Source organism: Marmota flaviventris, chromosome X (assembly GCF_047511675.1).
Source record: "Marmota flaviventris isolate mMarFla1 chromosome X, mMarFla1.hap1, whole genome shotgun sequence".
NCBI lineage: Eukaryota > Metazoa > Chordata > Mammalia > Rodentia > Sciuridae > Marmota > Marmota flaviventris.
The window spans coordinates 101,680,735-101,702,989 of record NC_092518.1 but is presented as its reverse complement, the minus strand read 5'-3'; the positions used below and the strand labels follow the sequence as shown (position 1 = coordinate 101,702,989).

Here is a 22,255-nt window from a genome sequence, read left to right as displayed (position 1 = left end):
GTAATCAAAGTGCAGGCACACTAAAAATATTATGGAAGCTTACCTTGAAGATATGTGTATAAAGCCGGGCATGGTGGTGCATGCCTGTAATCCCAGCAGCTTGGGAGGCTGAGACAGAAGGATCCAGAATTCAAAGTCAGCTTCAGCAACGGTGATGTGCTAAGCAATTCTGTGAGACCCTGTCTCTAAATAAAATACAGAATAGGGCTGGGATGTGGCTCAGTGGTCAAGTGCCCCTGAGTTCAATCCCCAGTACCCTCCCAAAAAATGTGTATAAGAAATAGATGAATTTCATGTTTAGACCTGAGTCCTGTCCCTAAGATATCTGAGTATGTACATGTAAATATTCTGAAATCCAAAATAATATGAAATAAAACAAATCTAAAATTCAAACCACTTTTATCCCAAGTATCTTGGAGAAGAAATATTCAATCTTTACATATAACTAATTATGACACATAATAAGTAATATGAACTCCTGTGACTCACCACTTTACATTTTACCAATTAGAACAGCTGCAATAGCAGTGCAGCTTACTGTGTACTCTACCCCATTTGCCTATCTCTCCCATAGAGGTATCCGCTATCCCAGATTTTACGTATGGTTCCCTTAACTTTTTCATTTTTAAAAAGTTTCATCAAAACATGCATGTATATATATTCATAAACAATACATTGGTAAGTTTTGTCATTTGTGAGCTCTGTTTTCACTGATGTATTTCAAAGAAAAAAATGTTGGACACTAAATATCATTGCACTGTGGAATGCGGTGGTACATGCCGGTAATCCCAATGGCTCAGGAGGCTGAGGCAGAACATGGATGGCAAGTTCAAAGCCAGCTTTAGCAACTTAGTGAGGCCCTAAGCAACTTGGTGAGACCCTTTCTCAAAGTAAAAAATTAAAAAAAGGCTGGGGGAGCTGAAGTTGTAACTCTGTAGTGTGCTTGCCTAGTACATGTGAGGCATTGGGCTCAATCCTCAGCACCACATAAAAATACATAAAATAAAGGTATTGTTTCCATCTACAACTAAAAATATATTTTTTAAAAGGGCTGGGGATGTGCCTCAGTGGTTAAGTGCACCTGGGTTCAATACCTGGTACCAAAAAAAATCATTGCACTAAAAAAATCATCTATTCCTGTCAAGTATAAAGGCCACTCTTGGCATTGCATACACTCCAGTTGCACTTAAATCTTAAAACTGTACCCATATCCACTACTTTCCCTCTATTTCTCCCCCACTGAGGGTTGCCAGATTTAGCAACTAAAAACAGAATGTTCAGTTAAATTCCAATTTCAGAAAAATATAATATAAATGTATTTGTTGTTTATCTGAAATTAGAATTTAACAGACTGTTCTGTACATTGTCAGCAACTCTAATTCATACCCAAGTTAATTAGATGAACCAAAAAATCCTGTGATATGCTGGTGTGTGTTTAAAAGAATTAAGAAGGAAGAATCACATGGCCAATGTCATTATATAAATATTCTTCTAAATATTTTACAACACTCACTGAATGGGGGAAAAGATCTATACATTTGCATATTCAGTCAAAGTTTTTCTGGACAAGGCATTCAGTGCATATGGGTAAATGCAAATACTATACCTCCTCCCACCCCCACCCCCCCAAAAATAAAAACTCAAGAAGGCTATTTTAACAAACTGACAAAATTTCTAGATATTTAAGTTGACTTGTAGCCATTGTTTATATAGATATTTATATAAAACTATTCTCATTCAACATGATCAAAATGAGGTTAACTGATATAGGTAAAATAAACATCAACAGCTAACTTTCTAGATTAATCAATTGAAAGTATGTTATTAAAAAAGAGAATCACATACTACGTATATAGTTATTTTAGGACACTTTCCTCCTTTTATAAAAAGGATACTAGAAATATTTCAGATATACTATTTCTATATCAATCAAAAAACTGATGAACCTTCTGCAACAAGAAGTAGAATTTGCTTCTCAATTCTGTCAACTTATACTCTAAACATCCTCCCACCGCCTGAGGCACTAATAGAACCTAGATATGAATAGCAATAGATACAAATGTGTATTAAGAACCCATGTAGCCAGGTGTAGTGGGGCAGGCCTATAATCCCAGTGGCTCAGGAGACTGAGGCAAGAGGATTGTGAATTCAAAGCCAGCCTCAGCAACCTAGCGAGGCCCTAAGCAACTTAGTGAGACCTGTCTCTAAATAAAATATGGGGACTGGGGATGTGGCTGAGGTGGTTAATCACCCCTGGTACCAAAAAAAAAAAAAAAAAAAAACCCAACCCATAGATTAGATTCCCTAAATAGAAGCTACTTGAACTGCCTTACTAGGCCCACTACAAAACCCACATTTTGAAATCAGCTACTGACATGGTGACCACAGTAGGAATGTAAGTTGGTTTTTCAGAGCTTTGACCATTAGTTTCCCTGCAGGCAATTACTGGATCTTCATCACTCATGCCTTAGGGTAATTAGGACTTAAAATCATGGTATAAGTAATTAAATCTACTTTTAAAAAAGAACATTGAATTTCTATATTTTCAAAGAGCCAGACCTCATAAGCTATCCTACCTCTAGTTTCTCACCTGTTACCTATAGGCAGATTTTCTGCCTTTTGGGTTTGGTGTTTCTCCACCTATTAGATTTACCTGAAAACAAACACAACTTATAAGGCTTTTGCAAATAGGGAGAAATCAGTGTGCATGCGAAACCTACATTTGCCATCTATTTCACATTTAACTAAACAACTAGGAACGTAAAAAACCACCTCCTATGATATAAAAATAAAATATTAGTGCAATCTAATTATTAACATCACCATTTCCAAACTTCTTATTATATTTCATGAAAGAAATATACCAAAACAATTGGGCACTACACAGAGAAATGGACTAACTAGGTCTTTATTTTTGTTCCTAAGAAGACTTACTTTTTTTTTCAGAGAATAAAAGGTGGCTGGCTATGAAGAAGCCAAGTAAAAAGCAGCAATGACATTGAAGTAGTAGTATAGAGCGAGTTTGGTGGAATAAAGCCTGTAGCTTGGGAAACATGTTTCTTATAGAAAGGTGACTCACTCTACAATGTAATTTTGTTTTTATCCCCCTTTTCTGCCTTTGCCATAAGAAAAACAAAACAAAACAAAAAGTAAGATGAGCTTAAGCAGTGTTTCAAGCAACTGAAACAAGCAGAACAAAGAACAGCTTGCTGATACAAAGAAAGTACTGGGATTCTAAGGTCCTTGAGGTGAACTGGATATGAGCAAAGATAAGGGAGTAGCCACTCATTAAAGTAAACAGCTAATTAAAGGGTTCTGATTTCTAAAGCCCAGCAAGCTTGAAATAGTAAGATCTGATAACAAACCAAGACCAACACTAAAGTGCTAAGTCTAAGCATGGAATCGGAAGGGTTCTGGTGCTCAGAAAACACTGACATGGAGTCCTATTATTGCCAACTGAGGCCAGGCAGGAAAAAAAATGCAGCAGCAAAAATCAGAAATCAAAACCAAACAATCGATCAACAAATATATGAAAAAATATTCAACATCTCTAGCAATTAGAGGAATGCAAATTAAAACTTCACTGAGATTTCAACTCACTCCAGTCAAAATGGCAATTATCAAGAATACAGGCAACAATAAATGTTGGCGAGGATGTGAGGAAAAAGGTACACTCATATACTGCTGGTGGGACTGCAAATTGGTGCCACTATTGTGGAAAGCAGTATGGAGATTCCTCAAAAAAACTTGGAATGGAACCATCATTTGATCCAGCTATCCATTCCTTGGTTTATACCTGAAGGACTTAAAATCAGTCAGGTTACTATAGTGATGTATCCACGTCAATGTTTATAGCAGTTCAATTCATAGTACATTTTAAAATGTCATGTTTTAACTAGGCAGTAGAAAACAAATCACTCAAATTTCCCTGGACATAAGGCAATACTGGTTTACTAACAAGACTGACAAAAAGCTGACAAAACAGTTAAAATAATCACATAACAGGGAATACACTGAATCCTCCAAATGTGAACTATTTTTAGTTCACATATTATTATTTGAATGGTCATTTTAAGTTTTAAATATGATGAAAGCCCCAAAGTAGAAATGTATCAAAAGTACCTATTTTATCAATGATATTGACAGAAATGGTGAGAAAATTCGGCACAATGGCTCTACATTTTTTGAAAGTATGTTTTGTGGCAATATTTTTAAATAACCTTTAATGAAATCAAAGGAAATTTAGTGGTGAAATATAAATCTGTTCACACATAAGGTAAATTACAAACTTAAAGTAGACCCTTAAGCAACTCTCTTGTCTAAAATGACAAACTGATTTTTAAAATATTATGTATATATTATATTTCCATGTCATATTCCTATATTTTCCATATATTTCCATGTCATTTTTCAATAATGTGTTTATTGAAAAAAATAACCAAAAAAAATCGTGTTCTTTGTCCTACTCAAGAATGTTACACAAAAACCATTCTACTCTGCACACTTAAAACCATTCAATAAATACCTACATTAAAAAAAATAACTCTGGGGTAAGGCAGCAATATCATAATATTCCAATTAAGTAGGTTAAAATAAAAATCAGATCTATTAATGTTTTAAAGTAATTTCTAGTAAAAAATAGACAGAAGCAGATAACTAAAATTATGCCTGTCTGGAGAAGTCAATAACTATTGCAAACATGTGAAATCACCTTGTAACTTAATTTTTAAAAAGTAAACAAACAAGATGTTGGGCTGCAGGCCACATTACAGAAACTTTATCAAACTAATATGTTTATAAGATTTTGTAAGTTATCTAACATTCAGTGTAACACTTAATTGTAAACAGTAAATACCAGTAACTTGTAAATAAAAATTAGGGGGCTGGGGTTGTGGCTCAGTGGTGGAGTGCTTGCCTAGCATGCATGAGGCACTGGGTTCGATCCTCAGCACCACATAAAAATAAAAAAATAAAGATATTGTGTCCACCTAAAACAAACAAACAAAAAAAATAGGGCTCTAAAGTACTTGTAACCCCCCTTTAAAAAACGCAAATGGATCGCTTCTATGATCAGTGAACTTACATTTCAGTCTTCAAGATTCCTGGTTGAGTTCACTGATAATCACCCAAGACAGGCAGAGGAACAAAAGTCAAATCAAACCATTTTTTTTAAAAATTAAAGAACGTTTACAGGTATTATCTCTGATAAAAAGGTCTTAAAGGAAAATAAGTGGTAAACTAATGACTTAACTAAGATTCTGGTATAAAGTGTAGGGTTTTGTTTTTTTTTTTTAGGGTGGGACAGTACTAGGGATCCTATAAATAGGACTTCATGCATGCTAGCCAAGCACTCAATTTTTTAAGAAAAATTGAGAAAAAGCCTCACTAAATTGCCCATGCTATCCTTGAACTTGTGATCTTCTGCCTCCCCAGTAGCTGACATTATAGGAATGTACCACCACATCCAGTTAATGGGTAGGTTTTAATTATTCATGTTCTTCTTCACCATCATAAATGGAAAATCAAACATATTTTGATGACATTTAATATTAAGCACTATATAAATTCAATTTTTATGCTTTTTTGACTTGAATTTCTCCTTCTGCAATTTTTTATGAAAAATGTATGAAGGACTTAAATATTCTAGAAAAATCTTAAATTACCTAGAATACTTACATACATTAAACATTCTATAGGTCAAGTTTAAGTCCTTTATGATTTATTATAAAAAAGCTTATTCAATCTTATCGGCATCTTAAATAGTAATTACTATTCATGTAATTTTTCAATTACCTAGTTATCAGGAATTCATTTTTCCCATTAATTTAATAGTCAATAGAGATTTGGTTAGGTAGAAAATGTTAATAACTATCATGTATCTCATTGTGACTACTAGAAAACACATATGAAGGAGAAAGGGGAAAAAGAAATATTGGGTAAGTGAGTTGTGGCCAAAAGTATGAGTGAGAGTTAAAAATAATTATCCCACCACAGTACCATGGCCTGACTAAACAACTGACAACAATTTATAAAACAATTACAGGAAAAAAAAATCTGGGGATAGAGACTTTTGAGTGGCTCACATCCTGGGTTACCCTTATGAACAAAGAACATGCTGGGCATGGTGGTGAAGGCCTGTAATCCCAGCAACTCGGTAGACTGAGGCAGAAGGATTGCAAATTCAAAGCCAGCCTAAGCAACTTAGACCCTGACTCAAAATAAAATGTAAAAAGGGCTGAGAATGTGGCTCAGTGGATACGCACCCCTGGGACCCTGGGATAGAGATAGATAGATAGATAGATAGAGAGAGAGAGAGAGAGAGAGAAGAACGCACCCTTTGAAAGACAGTGAACAGTTGTCTGGGATTCCATCTTTTTCAGTAGCAAGGTTACTTCCTGATCTGGCTTACGTAACAATCAATTATGTCAAAGCTTAAAAAGAAGGGCATAAAAAACTCTCCCTATTATTATTTCAAAGTTCTATATACCCAAATGTCAGGAGTTAGCCTTGTCATTTTAATAATTGATATGTAAACTAGAACATCACAAAATGTTTAGTTTAGAAAATGAAAGTAGGGGTGACCTAGTGTTTTAAATCTTCATTCAAAACCATTTGTTTAATTACCATAAGTTAGTAAAATTTTACCTCTTGCTGACTTACAACAAGTCCCTAACCTATCCTAAGCTATCAATTTTTCCACCTATCTAAAAAATTGTCCTATCACACAGAACTACAAGACAGTCAGAAGTGACTGTGTATTAAGAAAAACTTTGAAAATCAATGTCCAACATTAGTAGGCATTATGGAGTTCTTATTCTTTGCATGTAACAACACATAGAATTATATAGTACTATTTTTTTTTTTATTTTGAACACATTTACCCCTGGAAAAAAAGTTAATAACAAGAATTTGATATAATGGCAGGATAACTGTCAATATTTCCCAAGGTTTCACTGTTAACATTTAATATTTATTGAGTACAGGATGTCCCCAAGTTACAAAGGTCCCATAAATACAAACCAATGTCCTTGCCTCAGCCCCTCCCCTACTTCTCTTATAGTAACTGGAATGTGTGGGAGGGGAGCTGGGATGATTAGGTAAGATCTGAGTGTACCAGGAAGTTTGAAAGTAGAAGAAATTGTGAAGGGAAGTGGAACGCCACAGAACATGCATACTCATCAACTCAATCCCCATCTAAACCTTCTGCTGCTGTTACACTTCAACTGTGGATATCTCTCCATGCTGGGAAACAAGGAAAAGGCTAAAATAAAGAACAGCAGCCTAGAACTATGACCTGGGATATAACAGGGATAATAAAATTCATTTAAAGGAAAAAGTCATTTACCTTAAGCCCTTAATCCAATTCAATAAAAATAAAGTACACATTGCAAAATATCAACAGACCTACTTGCTCTCACTCATCAAGGTACTAATTTTATCAAGCTACTGAATTCACTCTGCTTACCCATCTTTGTGTAATCCAATAACCCATACCCACCAGACACACTACTAAAAAAATTTCACTTACGAAAGTATATATCCAATTTAACTGACTTTTCCCCTTACTCCTTCCCCAATCCTTCCACTCTTCATATTTCATCCACCACTGTTCGTTCTCAGTTATAAGGGACAAGAACTGTTATGCTAGGAAATCTCTGTAGTAATGTTACTAGGAAGGAGAAAGTTGGCAATAAAGAGTGGATTTGGGGCTGAGGAAAATGTTCAAACCACCTGTCATTTCAGTTTGACATGGGAAAATAAGCATATTTTAAGAGTGTTTTTTTTTTAAACTTTTTTTTTTGGTACTGGGGATTGAACTCATGGGAGCTTAACCACTGACCACATCCCCAGCCTGTTTTTATTTTATTTTGAGACGGGTCTCACTAAGTTACTTAGGGCCTCACCAAATTGCTGAGGCTTCCAAACTATGAGGATTACAGACGTGTGCCACCACATCCAGCTAAGAGGTTTTTTTCAAAAACACTTAAGTTGTTACTAGTACTGCTAATAACCAGAAAGATTACTTACCCAGTACCCTAATTTAAATAAAGGATTTCCGAGACATATTTAAAAGAGGACTATGGGTTTTAAGTTCATCCATAGCTATTCATATCAGTTCAAGAATAAGGCCAGAAAGAATACTCCTATCCCTTCTCTCAAACCTACTTAGTGATCAAATGCTTGCTTTGGACAAACCAAGCTTGAATACAGCACAACATGCTGTTTACTGGTTCTCTAGAAAGTTTTATCTGCAGTCCATCAGAACATTCAGGGTTCAATTATGGTATGGAGGGGTCAGAGTTGTGGTCCAGGGGTAGAGCACTTGCCTAGCATGTGTGAGGCACTGGGTTCCATTCTCAGCACCACATATAAATAAATAAAGGTCCATCAACAACTAAAAAAATTATGGTATAGAAAAAATGGTTAAAAGTTTTCCATCTCAAGTTTCTAATAATTTTATGTGCCACCCTTGGATTTTTAAAAATTTATCCTCCCTCTTTTAAAATTTTAAGGATCAGCGTCCCATGGAGAGAGTAAAACTTTCTGCTCTGAAGTCTATTTGTGCAATTAATATTCTCCTAGGGGGCATTATTAAAACTTAACTGCAGTGTTGGATAAGATGTACTAATCTTAAAATGAAACCATTCAACATATGATTTAAATAAAAATTAAAGATAAGATTTTATCATTCAGTGCCAAAGGTATATACTAACAAGCTTACTATAATAATTTCTAATTCAGGAAAGTTACTTTTTGAAAAATATCACAGTATCTTAAAAGTAAAATCTTAATGAAACATACAAAAATCAGTTTGTTTCCATACCAATAGCAAATTGTCTGAACAGGAAACAAAAACGCAACCTCATTTGCAATAGTTAAAAAACCCTAAGAATAAACCAAAGATATGAAAGAGCTACAATGAAAATTATCAAACACTGATGAGATAAATCAAAACAGATACCAAAAAGACATCTGAAATTCATGAATTAGAAGAATCAATAGTTAAAATGTCTGTAATACTAAATCAATCTACAGATTCCATGCGTTCCCTATCAAAATATCAGTAACACTTCTCACAGATCAGAAAAAAAAATTACAAAATTCATATGGAACCACAAAAAATCCTCAAATAGAGAAAGCAATCCTGAACAAAAAGAATAAAGCAGGCAAAATTACACTACCTGACTTCAAAACATACTGCAAAGCTATAATAATTAAAATTAAGTGGTACTGGCATAAAAAGACACACAGACCAGGAATAGAGCAGGAGCCTAGAAATAAATACACATATCCATCCCCAACTGATCTTTGACAAAGGTGCTTAGTACATGCACTGGATAAAGGACAATAAATTGTGCTGGGGAAATAGGATATCCACATGAAATTAATCCCCTATCACCAATTGATTTAAAAAAATTCAAAATGGATTAAAGATCTAAATGTAAGACCTGAACCATGAAACTACTAGAAGAAAACATAGATGAAATGCTTCAGGACAATTGAATGGGCAAGGATTTTTAGGATAAGACCCTAAAAGCACAAGAAATGAAAATAAAAATAGAAAAAATTGTTTATACCAAGTTAAAAAGCTCTGCACAGCAGTTAACAATCAACACAGCAAAGAGATGACTTACAGAATAGGAGAAAATATTTGCAAGCTATATATTTGACAAAGGATTGATAACCAGAATATATAAAGAACTCAAACAACAGCAACCCCCCCCCAATAATCCCACTTAAAATGACATTTAGTTACAAAGTTACATTTCTCAAAAGAAGACATACAAATGGCCAACAGGTACATGAAAAAAGTACAACTTCCCTAATCATCAGGGAAACACAAATTGAAACAGAACCACTAGACATCACTCCACTTCAATTAGAATGGCTATTATCAAAAAGATAAAAGATAACAGGTGCTGTCAAGGATATGGAGAGAAAGGAACCTTTGCACACTGATGATTGGAGTGTAAATTAATACATTGTGGAAAAACAGTATGGAGGTGCTTCAAAAAATTTAAAATAGAACTACCATATGACCCAGCAATACTACTACTGGGTTTATATCCAAAATAAATGAAATCAATCCAAAGAGATATCAACATGCCCAGGGTAATTACCAGGAGAGAGAAGCAACTGAAGTTATTTATCAACTGGTGAATAGATAAAAAAATGTAGAAAATATATGCAATGGAATACTATTCAGCCATAAAAAAGAATGAAAACTTGTTGTTTGTGACATCCTGTATAGAACTAGAGATCATTATGTTAACTGAAATAAGCCAAGCACAGAAAGACAATTGCCACATGATCTCACTCACATGGAATCTAAAACAGTTGATCTTATAGAAGTTGAGAGTAAAATGGTAGTTCCCAGAGGCTGAAGAAATAAGAAGTGAGGGAAGACAGATTACAGTTGATTAACAGGTACTAAGTTACAGTTAGGAGAAAGAAGTTCTGGTATTCTATGACATAATAGAGTGACTACAGATAATGATAATGCACTGCATAATTTTTCTTTAAATCTAAAAGAAAGATTCTGAATGTTTTCACCATAAAACAATGATAAATAAAGAGACAGATTTACCTTGATTTAAACATTACACAAAGTATACATGCATCAAAACATCACATGGCACCTCATTAATATGTGTACTTCTTATGCATCAATTTAAAAAGTAGAATTCTACTTTGCTAAATAGAAATGACTTATATTATTGTAATGTATGGAAATGATACCAAAGCTTAAACCTTAACAGAATAACCACCTCCAATTTAGTAAATACAAAAGATCAATTGTGCACATTTAGAAGTTACTACTATACCTAGCAATACTAATAAGCATGAGCTCCAAAACCAAACATTAATGGAAGTGACTTAAATATTTGATATAGTTCTTCAATATCCTTATTTTGAGCAAAATAAATAACATATGTATAACTTTAATTATTTGAATTCTGAGTTTTTATGAGATAAAAATGTTAAGTGAACACAAAAAAAACTTAAAGACCCATCGAATTATCCAGTCTTTATCTTTCCTTCTTTGTTTATTCAAAGGCTGTGAAATAAAGATAACATTTCCTATTAAATTTCTAAACAGTTTTCTCAAATTATAATGAACTCATCTAAAGGCCAAATATTCTTTCTACAACCCATAGAAATCATTTTTGTTAAAATATTATTTGGTAGTTGTTGATGAATCAAGATGCTTTTAAAGCACTTCAGCTAAGCTGTGATGATACTGAGTCTAAAATCCTATTTGCAAATATATTTCCTAAAGGTCACCCTTGATCTTGAAATTTATTCTACTTGGTATTACAAAGGATGGCCAATGGATGCATTCAATCTAAAAGACAATGGTTAACATTGGAACTGAGATAATTAGTATGAAGAAATTGCTGCATGAACATGTTTTGTTAAATTCTGTATGTTTAAAATGTTTAAAAGTGTTTGGAGGAAAAAAAGGTTTCATGAGCTTGAAAGCAACTGACCCTGATGGAATGCCAAATTATAAACTGCCAGACAGCTGCAGCTGGTAATAAAATGCTAAGACCTGGAGCACTTTAGCAGAACCTGATTATATGGTAATCCTAGCATCTGAGAGAAGGCAAAAGAGCTAGAAGAATAACTGATAGACTGGTTGCTATAGTAACCAAGATAAATTTGTATACTGACTGGGAAAAACATTGGGGTTGTCATCAGTTATGAGGCTCACATTTTGTCTTAGGTGCTTTCCCCTCAATTTTGAATCATGAGAGGACAGAGCACCCAATTAAAGATTTATCTGGTTAACTGAATAATATCCAAAAGAAAAAGGGGAACAGGCTTTGTGAATGTTAGTAGAAAATACCTTAGCTCTGGATAGAAAATAGAAATGTAGGTTAATTATCAATTCAAGTCAATATCAGTAAGGCATCATACGGTACCTATAATTTTTGTGACTTTATTTATTTTTTGTCATAGATGGACAGAGTACTTTTATTTATTTTTAAAATTTTTATGGAGTGCTGCTGAGGATCAAACACAGTGCTTCATATGTGCTAGGCAAGTGCTCTGCCATTAAGCTACAGCCCTGGCTCCAATTTTGTGACTTTAAATATTATCACAGATATTTCTTACAGGTTATTAATTTCTTGAATATAGGGTTATTTAAAACAAACCATTTATGTGTATGTAAAACAATACTAAATGGTGGAATTTGTCTTATCTCAGTTATGCAGGCCCTAGGAAGCAGCTTCATAACCTGGTCCCCTCACCCCCTCCACCTCCTTCACTACAACTTTCATGATCTACTTTTCATACTCTCTTCCTATACCTCATTACCCCAAGATGTACTCTCCCCAAATTGTAGCCAGAGTGTGAAGAGGAAATAGTTTAAAAAAAAAAAACTGCTGACTTTATTTAACAAACAGGTTCTTTAAGGGATTTACCTGAAAAATTCATCTGTCATAACAACGAACTGAAGAGGACACACACAAGAGTGTTGTACAAAGGTTGCATACTAAAAATTAAAAGTTTTTTCCCTGTCCTATAAGATAGTCAATGAACTATTTTTATCCTAAAACTGTAGAGGTTTTTTATATTTTTAAAAATTAAATTTTGTCTACTCTATTTTATGAAGTACGTTATCAAAAACAGAATAAAGCTTTCAACTTACAGATTCAAATTGATCCCCCCAAATTGCCATCCTGCTACCAACTGTCCTACCTAAATGAGTCACCAATTGACAGTTGGAAGTCACTAAATTTAGAACTTAATTTTACTAATTAATATGTTGAAGGTTTTTCCACTTCAATATGATAAGACTGTGGTAAAACAGCATTTATAAATGAATTTCTATCAATCCACAAAATCAACAGCAATCAAATATAATCTATGATTAAATGTTAAAAACTCAGGAACAAACGGCCATAAAGGAGGTTTTACTTCCCTAAAGTAATTCACATCATGCAAATATTGTTTAAATAAAACTGCATAAATTTTCAATTCAGAGAGAAACATTTCTGAGGGCTAAGTAAGAAAGCTGAATTTTCAACAAAGACAGTTTTGTTTTTTAGATGTAGAAATTCTTCTAGACACTTTTATCACAGTTCCCATAAGTTAATCAATATTTTGCCGTTACTCTATTCTAAACATGGTAGTTGCAAGTAACACTAACTAGACTCCTAAAAATAAACTAATATGAACTCTGTTCTACATAAGCCAGTCTGCCACCATTTTCATTCTGACTTGGAGAAAAGTAGTGAGCAATAGGATCCTAGAACAGTCAATGTCCTTTGACAAGTAAAGCATGAAGAAATAGTCATGTTAGATAGAAGTAGACCATCTTGGAAGTCTGGCAAACAGGGTATGTATCAGAAACCTATAACAGGGATAACCAGCATTATTCTCCTCAATTCCACATGGCAGCACCATACAAATGAGGAATCAAGAAACCTGGGTTCAGTGCTGGGTGCAGTGGCACAAGCCTGTAATCCTCAGGAGACTGAGGCAGGAGGGTGACAAGTTCAAAGCCAGCTTCAGCAACTTAGTGAGGACCTAAGCACTAAGAGAGACCCTGTCTCTAAATAAAACACACACAAAAAGGCTGCAGATGTTGCCCAGTGGTTAAGCACCCCTGGGTTTAATCCCCAGTACCCCCCCCCCAAAAAAAAAAGAAAAAGAAAAAACAAAATCAAAAAACAACTTAAGTTCTAGTTCTAGTCTACCATTAATCAGCAGTGTGTTACTTCCCCTCTCTGAGCCTAGGTTTCACTTTCAGTTAAATGGGAGGACTGGGTTAAATAATGGATCCCTTCCTACTACAAAATGTATGATTCCCTCTTCTGAGGCCTCAAATATATTTTGGCTGAATACAGTGTTGAAAATGCTACATTAATTTTTATAACATGTTCTCAGTGTCAGCCTTTAGAATGTGTAGATACAAGCTACAGGATTTAGCAGAGGCAATCAATTAATATATAATTTATCCAAAAAATAATTTCAAATCTATTGGTCTTTCTTGAATCATGTACCAAAGACATCAAGTTTGTTAAACTCAAAGTTGTGTGTGTATGATTTCCAAGAACAAAAGCTTATCAATAAAAGCACACTATCAAATCTCCATATAATGACAGGCATTTAGAGTCAGAAGGGTTCTCAAAATGTAATCTCAATTTAAAGATGAGGAAATGACATGACTCAGTTCAGAGCTCCTTTCTACTATACCACAGTTCCTCTTTCCTTTCCTGCTGTATTAACCATGATACCAGAGAAAATGACAGACTGTGAAACTGGTCTGTGTTCTAGTCCTGGTTCTGCCATGAATTTGTCATAGCACCATGGACAATTCACTTTCCTTCTATGGGCTTCAAGTTTTCACATTTTATAAGAAATAGCTTAACTAGATGTTCCTCCTATTTAATAACAGAAAATAATCTTAAAAGATTCCTTTCTGACAAAAATACATATTCCTGAAAGAAAAAGTGGGAATTTCTAGTGAAGAGAACTGAAAAGTTTGGGCTGCTGGTTTTAATTTTATTTTTGGTATTGGAGATTGCACCCAGGGCACTTTAACAATAAGCTACATCTCCAGCTCTTTTAATTTTTTGAGACACTAAGTTGCTGAGGCTGGCCTTGAACTTGTGATCCTCCCAGCCTCCCAAGTCACTGCGATTACAGCAGTGTGTCACTGTAACTGGCTTTTTCTGATTTTTAATTTTTTGGGATTGAACCCATAGCCAAGCGCTATATGGATGAGATGCATCCTGAGCTTCCCCTGCCAAACCCCGGGTTAAATTTTGAGACAAGGTCTTGATAAATTGCATATCTTGGTCTCAAATTTGTGATCCTACTGCCTCAGACTCTCTAGCAGCTCGGATTACAGGTGTGCACCACCACACCTAGTTGGGATGCTGGTTTTCTTTTTTCACATTTTTTATTGGTTCATTACAGTTGTACCTAATGATAGGATTTTTGTTACATATTCCTACATGCACAGAATGTAATAATATAATTTAGCCAATATCAATCCCCAGAACTTCCCCCCTCCCTTCCCTCCTCCCACATGGTGGTCTCTTTCCTCTACTGATCTCCCTTTGATTTTCATGAGATTCCCACCTATTCCCCACCTTTCCCCCCCTTTTTCCTCTCTAGCTTCCACATATAAGAGAATACATATATCCTCTGACCTTCTAAGTTTGGCTTATTTTACTTAACATAAGGGTCTCTAGTTCTGGGTTGCTGGTTTTAAACTGATGCATCAGTTCAATTCAGCAAGTTGGCCCTAAAGTATTTGACCCAGAACCTATTTGGGGAGAATCTCCCTGACCCCACTCTATACATAGTATGGAGGAAGCTATGATGTACTAGAAAAAAATTCTGGACTAATGAGTTTGAAGAGCTGGTTTCAAATCCCAGCTCTGACACTTACAAGTTGTCTCTCCTAAAATAATCCACTTAACTTCTCTGAGTCTAAGGTTCCTTATTTGTAAAACTAGAGACAGGAATAAAGAAACTAGACCTAAAGTATCAGTCAAAATAAAGCATTATAAATATAGTACATTTTGCAAACCTGGGCAAGAGGAGATGATCTGCCACTGTGAAAAGTATGTTGTACTGAACTCAAAACTCTTTCTGTAAAAAATCGCTAATTTTCAACTTTTTTACATTTACTTTCAAAGAGCAGATTAACAAAACTGAAGACAATATTGGATGGGCAATGCAAGAAATACATTTTTAGGAAATGGACTGTATACTTGAATTTCACTGATCAATAAAAACACATGAGATAATGTTCAACTGTCTGCTCAGTTAACTACAATTTGAAGAAAAGGTCTGTGTGTACCCAAATAGACAAAGCAAGGAGTATTTCTTAAAAGTGTCCAGATCCAGTCTATTTATCTCTTAGGGTTTGTAAGATGTGTTACTCCAGTTCATATCAAGGGACAGAAGATAATTCTGATGACCACATATTGAGTGATGCCTTCTGTTTCTACAAATCAAGATTTCTCACTGAGTTTCTAGGTAGTTAGTTTTCGGTCAAGTGGGCTAACAGTAGCTTATGCAAACAAACCTGCCACAAAGGATAGAGGAAAATGTAAATGATCCTACCCCTTTCTCTCCTCTGAATACAGCTAGTTCTTTTCAGATGTAATTCTCCAGATGAGTTTATTTTCTTCCAAATTCTTTCACTAATGCAGCAGAGCCACGAAATCCAAACAGATCCTATATTCTGTTAACAGAATTTTTTTTCAACATACTCAGATTTTAGGCAAGTCTAGAGTTAAAATTAGGAAGCTGAGTCCCAAGGACTTATTATTATTATTATTATTATTATTATTTTCACCTAGTATCAAAGTGTTTAAGAAGCTATATTATCCCAGAGGGAGGAAGTGACTATCAGTTCTATCAAAATGAGTCATCTAGTTTAGATAAGTGGGCTGGGATGTAGCTCAGTTGGTAGAGTGCTTGTCTCACAATACTTCCAAGTTCTGGATACAACCTCCCAAAGCAAACACTGTGTAAAGATAACAAATTTGCTAATGTCCAGAAAGAAAGACAGGAATGAATATTTGAATGCTTTTCTGTACCAAGTACTGGACTAAACAGTTTACATAGGTTCTGAAATAACTGTTCTTTGAGATTAAAGTTATTCAATGAACTTAATATCCACATAATTCTAGATTGATAATCAAGTAAACCGATTATTTCCTTCCCCCACTCCAACACACACACGTACTAAAGGATTCAGTCTCTCATTTAACCTGAAATGATAGTTCATTACTTCAAAGGGAAAATCATGCACAAAAATTTTAAATACAAAATATTTGAAAATTTAAATGCATTTTTATTCTCTACTATGTAGCTATGAACGTGTCTCAGATATTGAACTTGAAGGAGATTCAGTGTCATCTCAAGATCTGGCATTACCATCCCCAAATCTCACAACAGTGAAGTAATATGAATGTTAGTGAGAACATACACATTTGCAATCTGCCAACATACATTTCTTTCTGATTTTGTTGCTGTAAGTTTTTTGGTATAAGTTGTGTATAATAAAGATTTTAGAATGATTTCTAAAATGTACAGATAACTTTATTTATCAAACAGGGTATTTCTTCCACGGGGTAAGCATGAGAATTGAAGGCTGTTGAACTCCCAGAACCATATTTGTGATTTATACTAACATACAAATTTTACCAATTCTAAATTCTTACAGCATGAAAATATATTTCACTGCCCCTAGTTCCACTCATGTTAGTAGAAGAGTTTGGCAAAAATGCTTTAAACACTATTTCGACTTTGAAAAGTAGAAGAGTGGAAAGTAAGTAGAAGTTCTGGTCAAGGGAAGTATTCCAACTATTGTACTTTCAACTCAGAATCACCCATATTAATCACCACTAAAACATCTTGCAAAATTAGATAAAGGGCACAATGCTGGGGCTCCCGGTCCAAGCACCAGATTACTCAGCACTTGTTTGTACCTCTATAATCTGTTGTATACATTTATGTCCGGCTCCCCTTTTAGATCACATCCTTCTCCCCAATGGTAAAGGTCTTGTCTTTGATTCCGTTTGCCTCACTGTAAGGTGCTATTTTAGTAAAACACTGTTGATTCAGAATGTCTCGGCTAAAGGACTTCCTTAAGTAAATAGCCAATCTTTCCTCCACTCCTTTTCTGTGCAAGAAAAAGTGGACAGCAAGTAGGTAAGAGTTACAGCTATCTCTGACACCAATAGGTAAGGTAGCGGTAAAAGAAAAAAAAAAAATTGGGAAGTGCAATTTCTCCTGTTACCGCTCCTTTAATCTATGGTCCCCGAGGCCAAAGCGGATGTTTGAAAAAGGTAAGTCTGAACCCCACAAATAGAAATCTCCGGTTCTCAAGCACGTAAACTGTCCCACTCAAAGAAGGTTGAATATGACGAGACAGGGGATCCGAGCGAGCACCCGGGCTGTTCTTTAAGGAAAGGAGCGAGAGGTGCCCGAGGCGGACGATTCTTCCTTCTCCAACTTACCCTACCCTAAGGAACCCCAGATCTGGGCTCTGAAGTGCTGAAGTGAGACTGAGAGGAACAGCAGTGGCGGACACAGCTGGACCTGGGAGGGGTGTAGGGGAAAGCATAGGAGAAGCCAGGGCACTGGGATGCCCGGCTTTTGGGCCATATAGCTTCGTTACTTACCCTACAGGGTGCACATCTTCAGGGGCATCATAGAATTCCTCGGTGTCGCTTTCCGACGCCATTTATAGGACACACCCGCGGGTGAGGGGGCCGGCACGGAGGAAGGGTGACTCTCCCGTCTCCTCCTCTTCGTCCTCCACCTCGACGAGACTATGGGGAGGTGGGTCCCAGGCGAGGTTAAGGAGGGAGCAAACGATCTGGAGTGAGAAGCCGGCTAGGGAAAGGGGGCCGCCCTCAGTTGCCGGGCTGCGGGAATGTACCGCAGAGCGGCTGTCTGAGGAGGCGGCAGTGAGTCCAAGGACTGTTGCTGCCGCCGCTCCCGGCGATAGGTGTATAAGGAGCGCAGGAGAAGAGGCGGTGGCTCTTCTCAGTGGGGGAGGGCGGGCGTGCCGGCGACAGCAGCTCCAATTTCTCCCGCAGCAGCAATTACAGCAGCTGGGAGAGCTAGTTGTCCGCAAAATACCGACGCGCTCCTACCCTCGCGAGACTTCGGGAGGGGCCGGTAAAAGCGTGGGCGGGGCGAAGAGGTGGCGGGGGCGGTCCCAGAGAGGCAGCTCTGTGATTACTTATGCCTGGGAAGCCTATCAAAACAGCGCAAGCGCGTTAAAGGCGTTGGGTGAGGGCAGGAAGTAGCGGAGAAGGGAGGGGTGAGCCTCCTAAAGGGAGGAGTCTAGGACCTGCGCAGGAGCAGCGTGGAGCCCCAACTTTGTGGGCGCGTGCCCGACGTAGGTGGGGTCTGGCATAGCGCTTTACCCACTAACTATACCAACTCTTACAGTTCCAAAGAGAGGCATTTAAAAGGGATAATTTTGAGTCTGCTTTTTTTTTTTTCTTGTGAGGGAATGCTGTCGGGAACTGTTGGTGTGGGCATTTTGATGTGTATTTACGTTGCCTTAGTAGCCAAGCCCGAAATATCCCACCCTAGAGCGTCAGCAGGTCCACCACATCTAGAGCGTTACAGGAATAACCCGACTTATTCACAGCAAGAGCTCTCATTGAGATCCCTAGATAGATCCGGACCACCAGAGGATAGGGTCCATGAGAGATACGCGGGGAGTGCCCCAATTCCATGGAGTAATGATGGATTTATTGCTGGAACTGAGCCAGTATAAGGCCTCTGGTTACTTTTTCCTCCACATACCTCTGTTGCTGCCCCTCTTAATATGAGACAAATTCTTACTGCCCAAGATGTGCGTCAGCCAAATGGTAAATATATGTTGAGCAGATACCACTGCAAGGCTAAGATAGTAACTTGATACTGATCTTCGATTGCTCAACGTCCAGTGATGAAAATAGGCACTTTTTGAAAGACCAAGATAGTCTTTCTTAAACAACAGATCGTTGGCCATCAAAGTGATAACATTGACTTTCACTACGATCACAAGACACATTTATTTTTCCCACTGACGTCATGATAAGCAGGCTCTTGGAGTTGTTTATGCAGCCTCAACTTATTACTCAAGATGGCAGCAGAAAAGAATGGATTGAAGCCAAGGACATTTCCTCGGAGAGGGTAGAATGAAGTTAAGGGATTCTTGTCATGCAACCATAGCAAAGTCCGGTATGGCATGGTAGATTTGTGTAAATTCTAATGCCATATACTGTATGTTCTTTAATATCCCATGGGGTTAAGAAAAACACTGCATAATCAAATATGTTAATATTTTGTACAAAACATTATTAGAGTAAATATATGCTAGTATGTAGCCTTGTTCAGATTAGATATTACTGTCAAATAAGGTTAGGATAGATCAATTTATCACATAAGTTTCTCATAAAACAAACAAGGATAAGTTTAATGCATTCCAATTAAATATTTTATTTCCTTAGTGCTAAACCCTGAAACAAGAGGTCCAACAACAACAACAACAAAACAAAAACAAAAAAGGGGTGGGGATGTGGTTCAGTGTTAGTGCTTGCCCAGCATGTGCAAGGTTCTGGATCCAATCCCTGGCACCACCAAAAACAAAAACAAAACAACACCCCAAAAACCAAAGTTTGGTTTCTAGAAATTTTTAGATTTCAAAAGCACGCACAAGGGATTTGTGAATCCTTTTAGTTTTTTTTTTTTTTTTTTTTTTTTTTGTTAAAAGCTAATAATTACAATATACAAGTTGGTGACATGATAGATTTGGTAATTAGCTTGATTGACTGTTTTCTATAGTGTATGTATAGATCACATTGTACCCCCAAAGTGTGCACAGTTATGATTAATCTATTGAAAATAAATTAATTAAAACACATTAATTGTTTCTAGGTTAAAATGCATCTCAAAGTAGTAAAATGCATCTCAAAATAGTAACTTTTTTTGCTCAGTGGTGAAGACAAACTTTTTTCTTTATGGATTATGGAAAGATCTATCTTATATTTAGGAGAAGATATAACTTTATATGAAAGATAACTACCTGAATTTTCTTCCTAGTTGTCAAGTAATGAATTTTTATTTTCATTAGAAACAGTTTTCTGGGCTGGGTTTGTGGCTGAGTGGTAGAGTGCTTGCCTAGCATGTGTGAGGCACTGGGTTCCATTCTCAGCACTGCATATAAATAAAATAAAGGTCCATTGACAACTAAAAAAATAATTTAAAAAACCAGTTTCTATATATTGTACAGTTGTTAACCCCTTTCGCATATTCAACAAAAATATTTCTAAAAAATGCCACATGTGGAAACCAGTCTTTCAATTCAGTGAACATGTGTTATTTGGTGTCATGCACTATTCTAGGTGCTGAGGACAATTCAAAGATGAAGTAGACAACTTATTTCCTGTCTTCCTAGAATAAATATGAAACAAATATGAAATCCTAGATTGGAACTTGATTTCAATATACAATACCACCTCTCTTGGGCTTTTTAAGATGGGTTAAACTTTATACTTAGGAAAAGTAAAAACTGGCACAGAAATGATAAGTTGATAGCATATTTTAAGTTATTAGAGTTATCTATTTAAATGCTTTTATCAATTTCAGGAAAATTGCTGGGAATGTCAAAACTCATATGCATACTGCTCATCATCATTTGTAAAGATATCAAAATGTGTGTTTATTTTTCTCAAAATATCTGTTCTTAAGTTTTAAAGCATCAGATTTTAGGTTTAGTTTTAAAGGACTGGTTTTGAAGCTTTCTTCGTATTAGAAATGGAACCCATTAATTGAACCTAATTGCATGCAAAAGTTCACATATCATAAAAAAGAAAAATTGCTCTATTCGAAAGATATTTCAAGTTCCTGCCTGTTTGGCCATTCCTGAGTTTCTGAAGATGGAAGTTTCATAAATCAAAACAAAAACAAAAAACAAACAAACAAAAAGAAACAACTCGAAAACTATTGGTTAAAACAGAGGTCAGCAAATATAGGCCTGCACTAATTTTTTAAAATGACATTTTATTAGAACATAACTATGCGTATTTGTTTGTATTGTATGTAAGCTGTTTTCATGGTAGATTTGAGTAGTTGTGACAGAAACTATATGGCTTGCAAAGCCTAAAATATTTACTATCAAGACCTTTACAGAAAAATTTTGGCAACTCCTTTGTCCATAAGACACTACCCTCAAATTGAATGGTTATTTCAATTTGTTTTATCACTGAATTATATGCCACACAATCATACATATAGATAAAAATTGTACAAAATCATACATATATTTTAAAATAATGATAAAACCTTTTCCCATTTGGCTTATTTCTAATGACTATAATAACAGCTACACAAATCTACAGATATGATGCATTTAAGAAAAATTTTTATGCTTGGCTTTCTTATCTACATAGAAAAAACTACCCTTCAAAGTAGAGATCATGGCCACCATATGAAACATCTTGTCTATGGAATACTTGCTTTCTCCTCTTGACAAGAATAATACAGATTATAAGTATCTTTGGTGCCAGTTTTGCCCCAACCTGAAGGGTAGCCATTCAAAGAATCAGTGATTCAAAGTGCATTATAATGTCTGAAACCTTTTGTTACAAACAAGAACTAGAGGAAACTCAGGAACTCAGGAAAATTTTTATAGACTCAGTAGGTGGTCTGAAACATAACATTGACCTGAAAATTAGTAGTGCAATTTCTATGAGTTTTCATGATTTTGAAGTGT

The 22,255-nt window shown here is 35.8% G+C and overlaps 1 protein-coding gene across 2 annotated transcripts in view; it reads right to left on the bottom strand.

Annotated features, from left to right (window-relative positions):
• Wdr44 (WD repeat domain 44) overlaps positions 1-18,603 on the bottom strand; it is a 90,085-nt gene extending 71,482 nt beyond the window's left edge. Inside the window, exon 1 of one of the 2 annotated variants that reach the window (XM_027930826.2) lies at positions 18,162-18,603. In XM_027930826.2, coding sequence (XP_027786627.1) covers positions 18,162-18,223 — 62 coding nt within the window. In that variant the 5' untranslated portion in view covers positions 18,224-18,603. Of the gene's footprint in view, positions 1-43; positions 82-18,161 lie in introns of those variants that run through there. The other variant, XM_071606204.1, reaches the window with a different exon arrangement.
• Between the last annotated feature and the right edge of the window lie 3,652 nt (positions 18,604-22,255).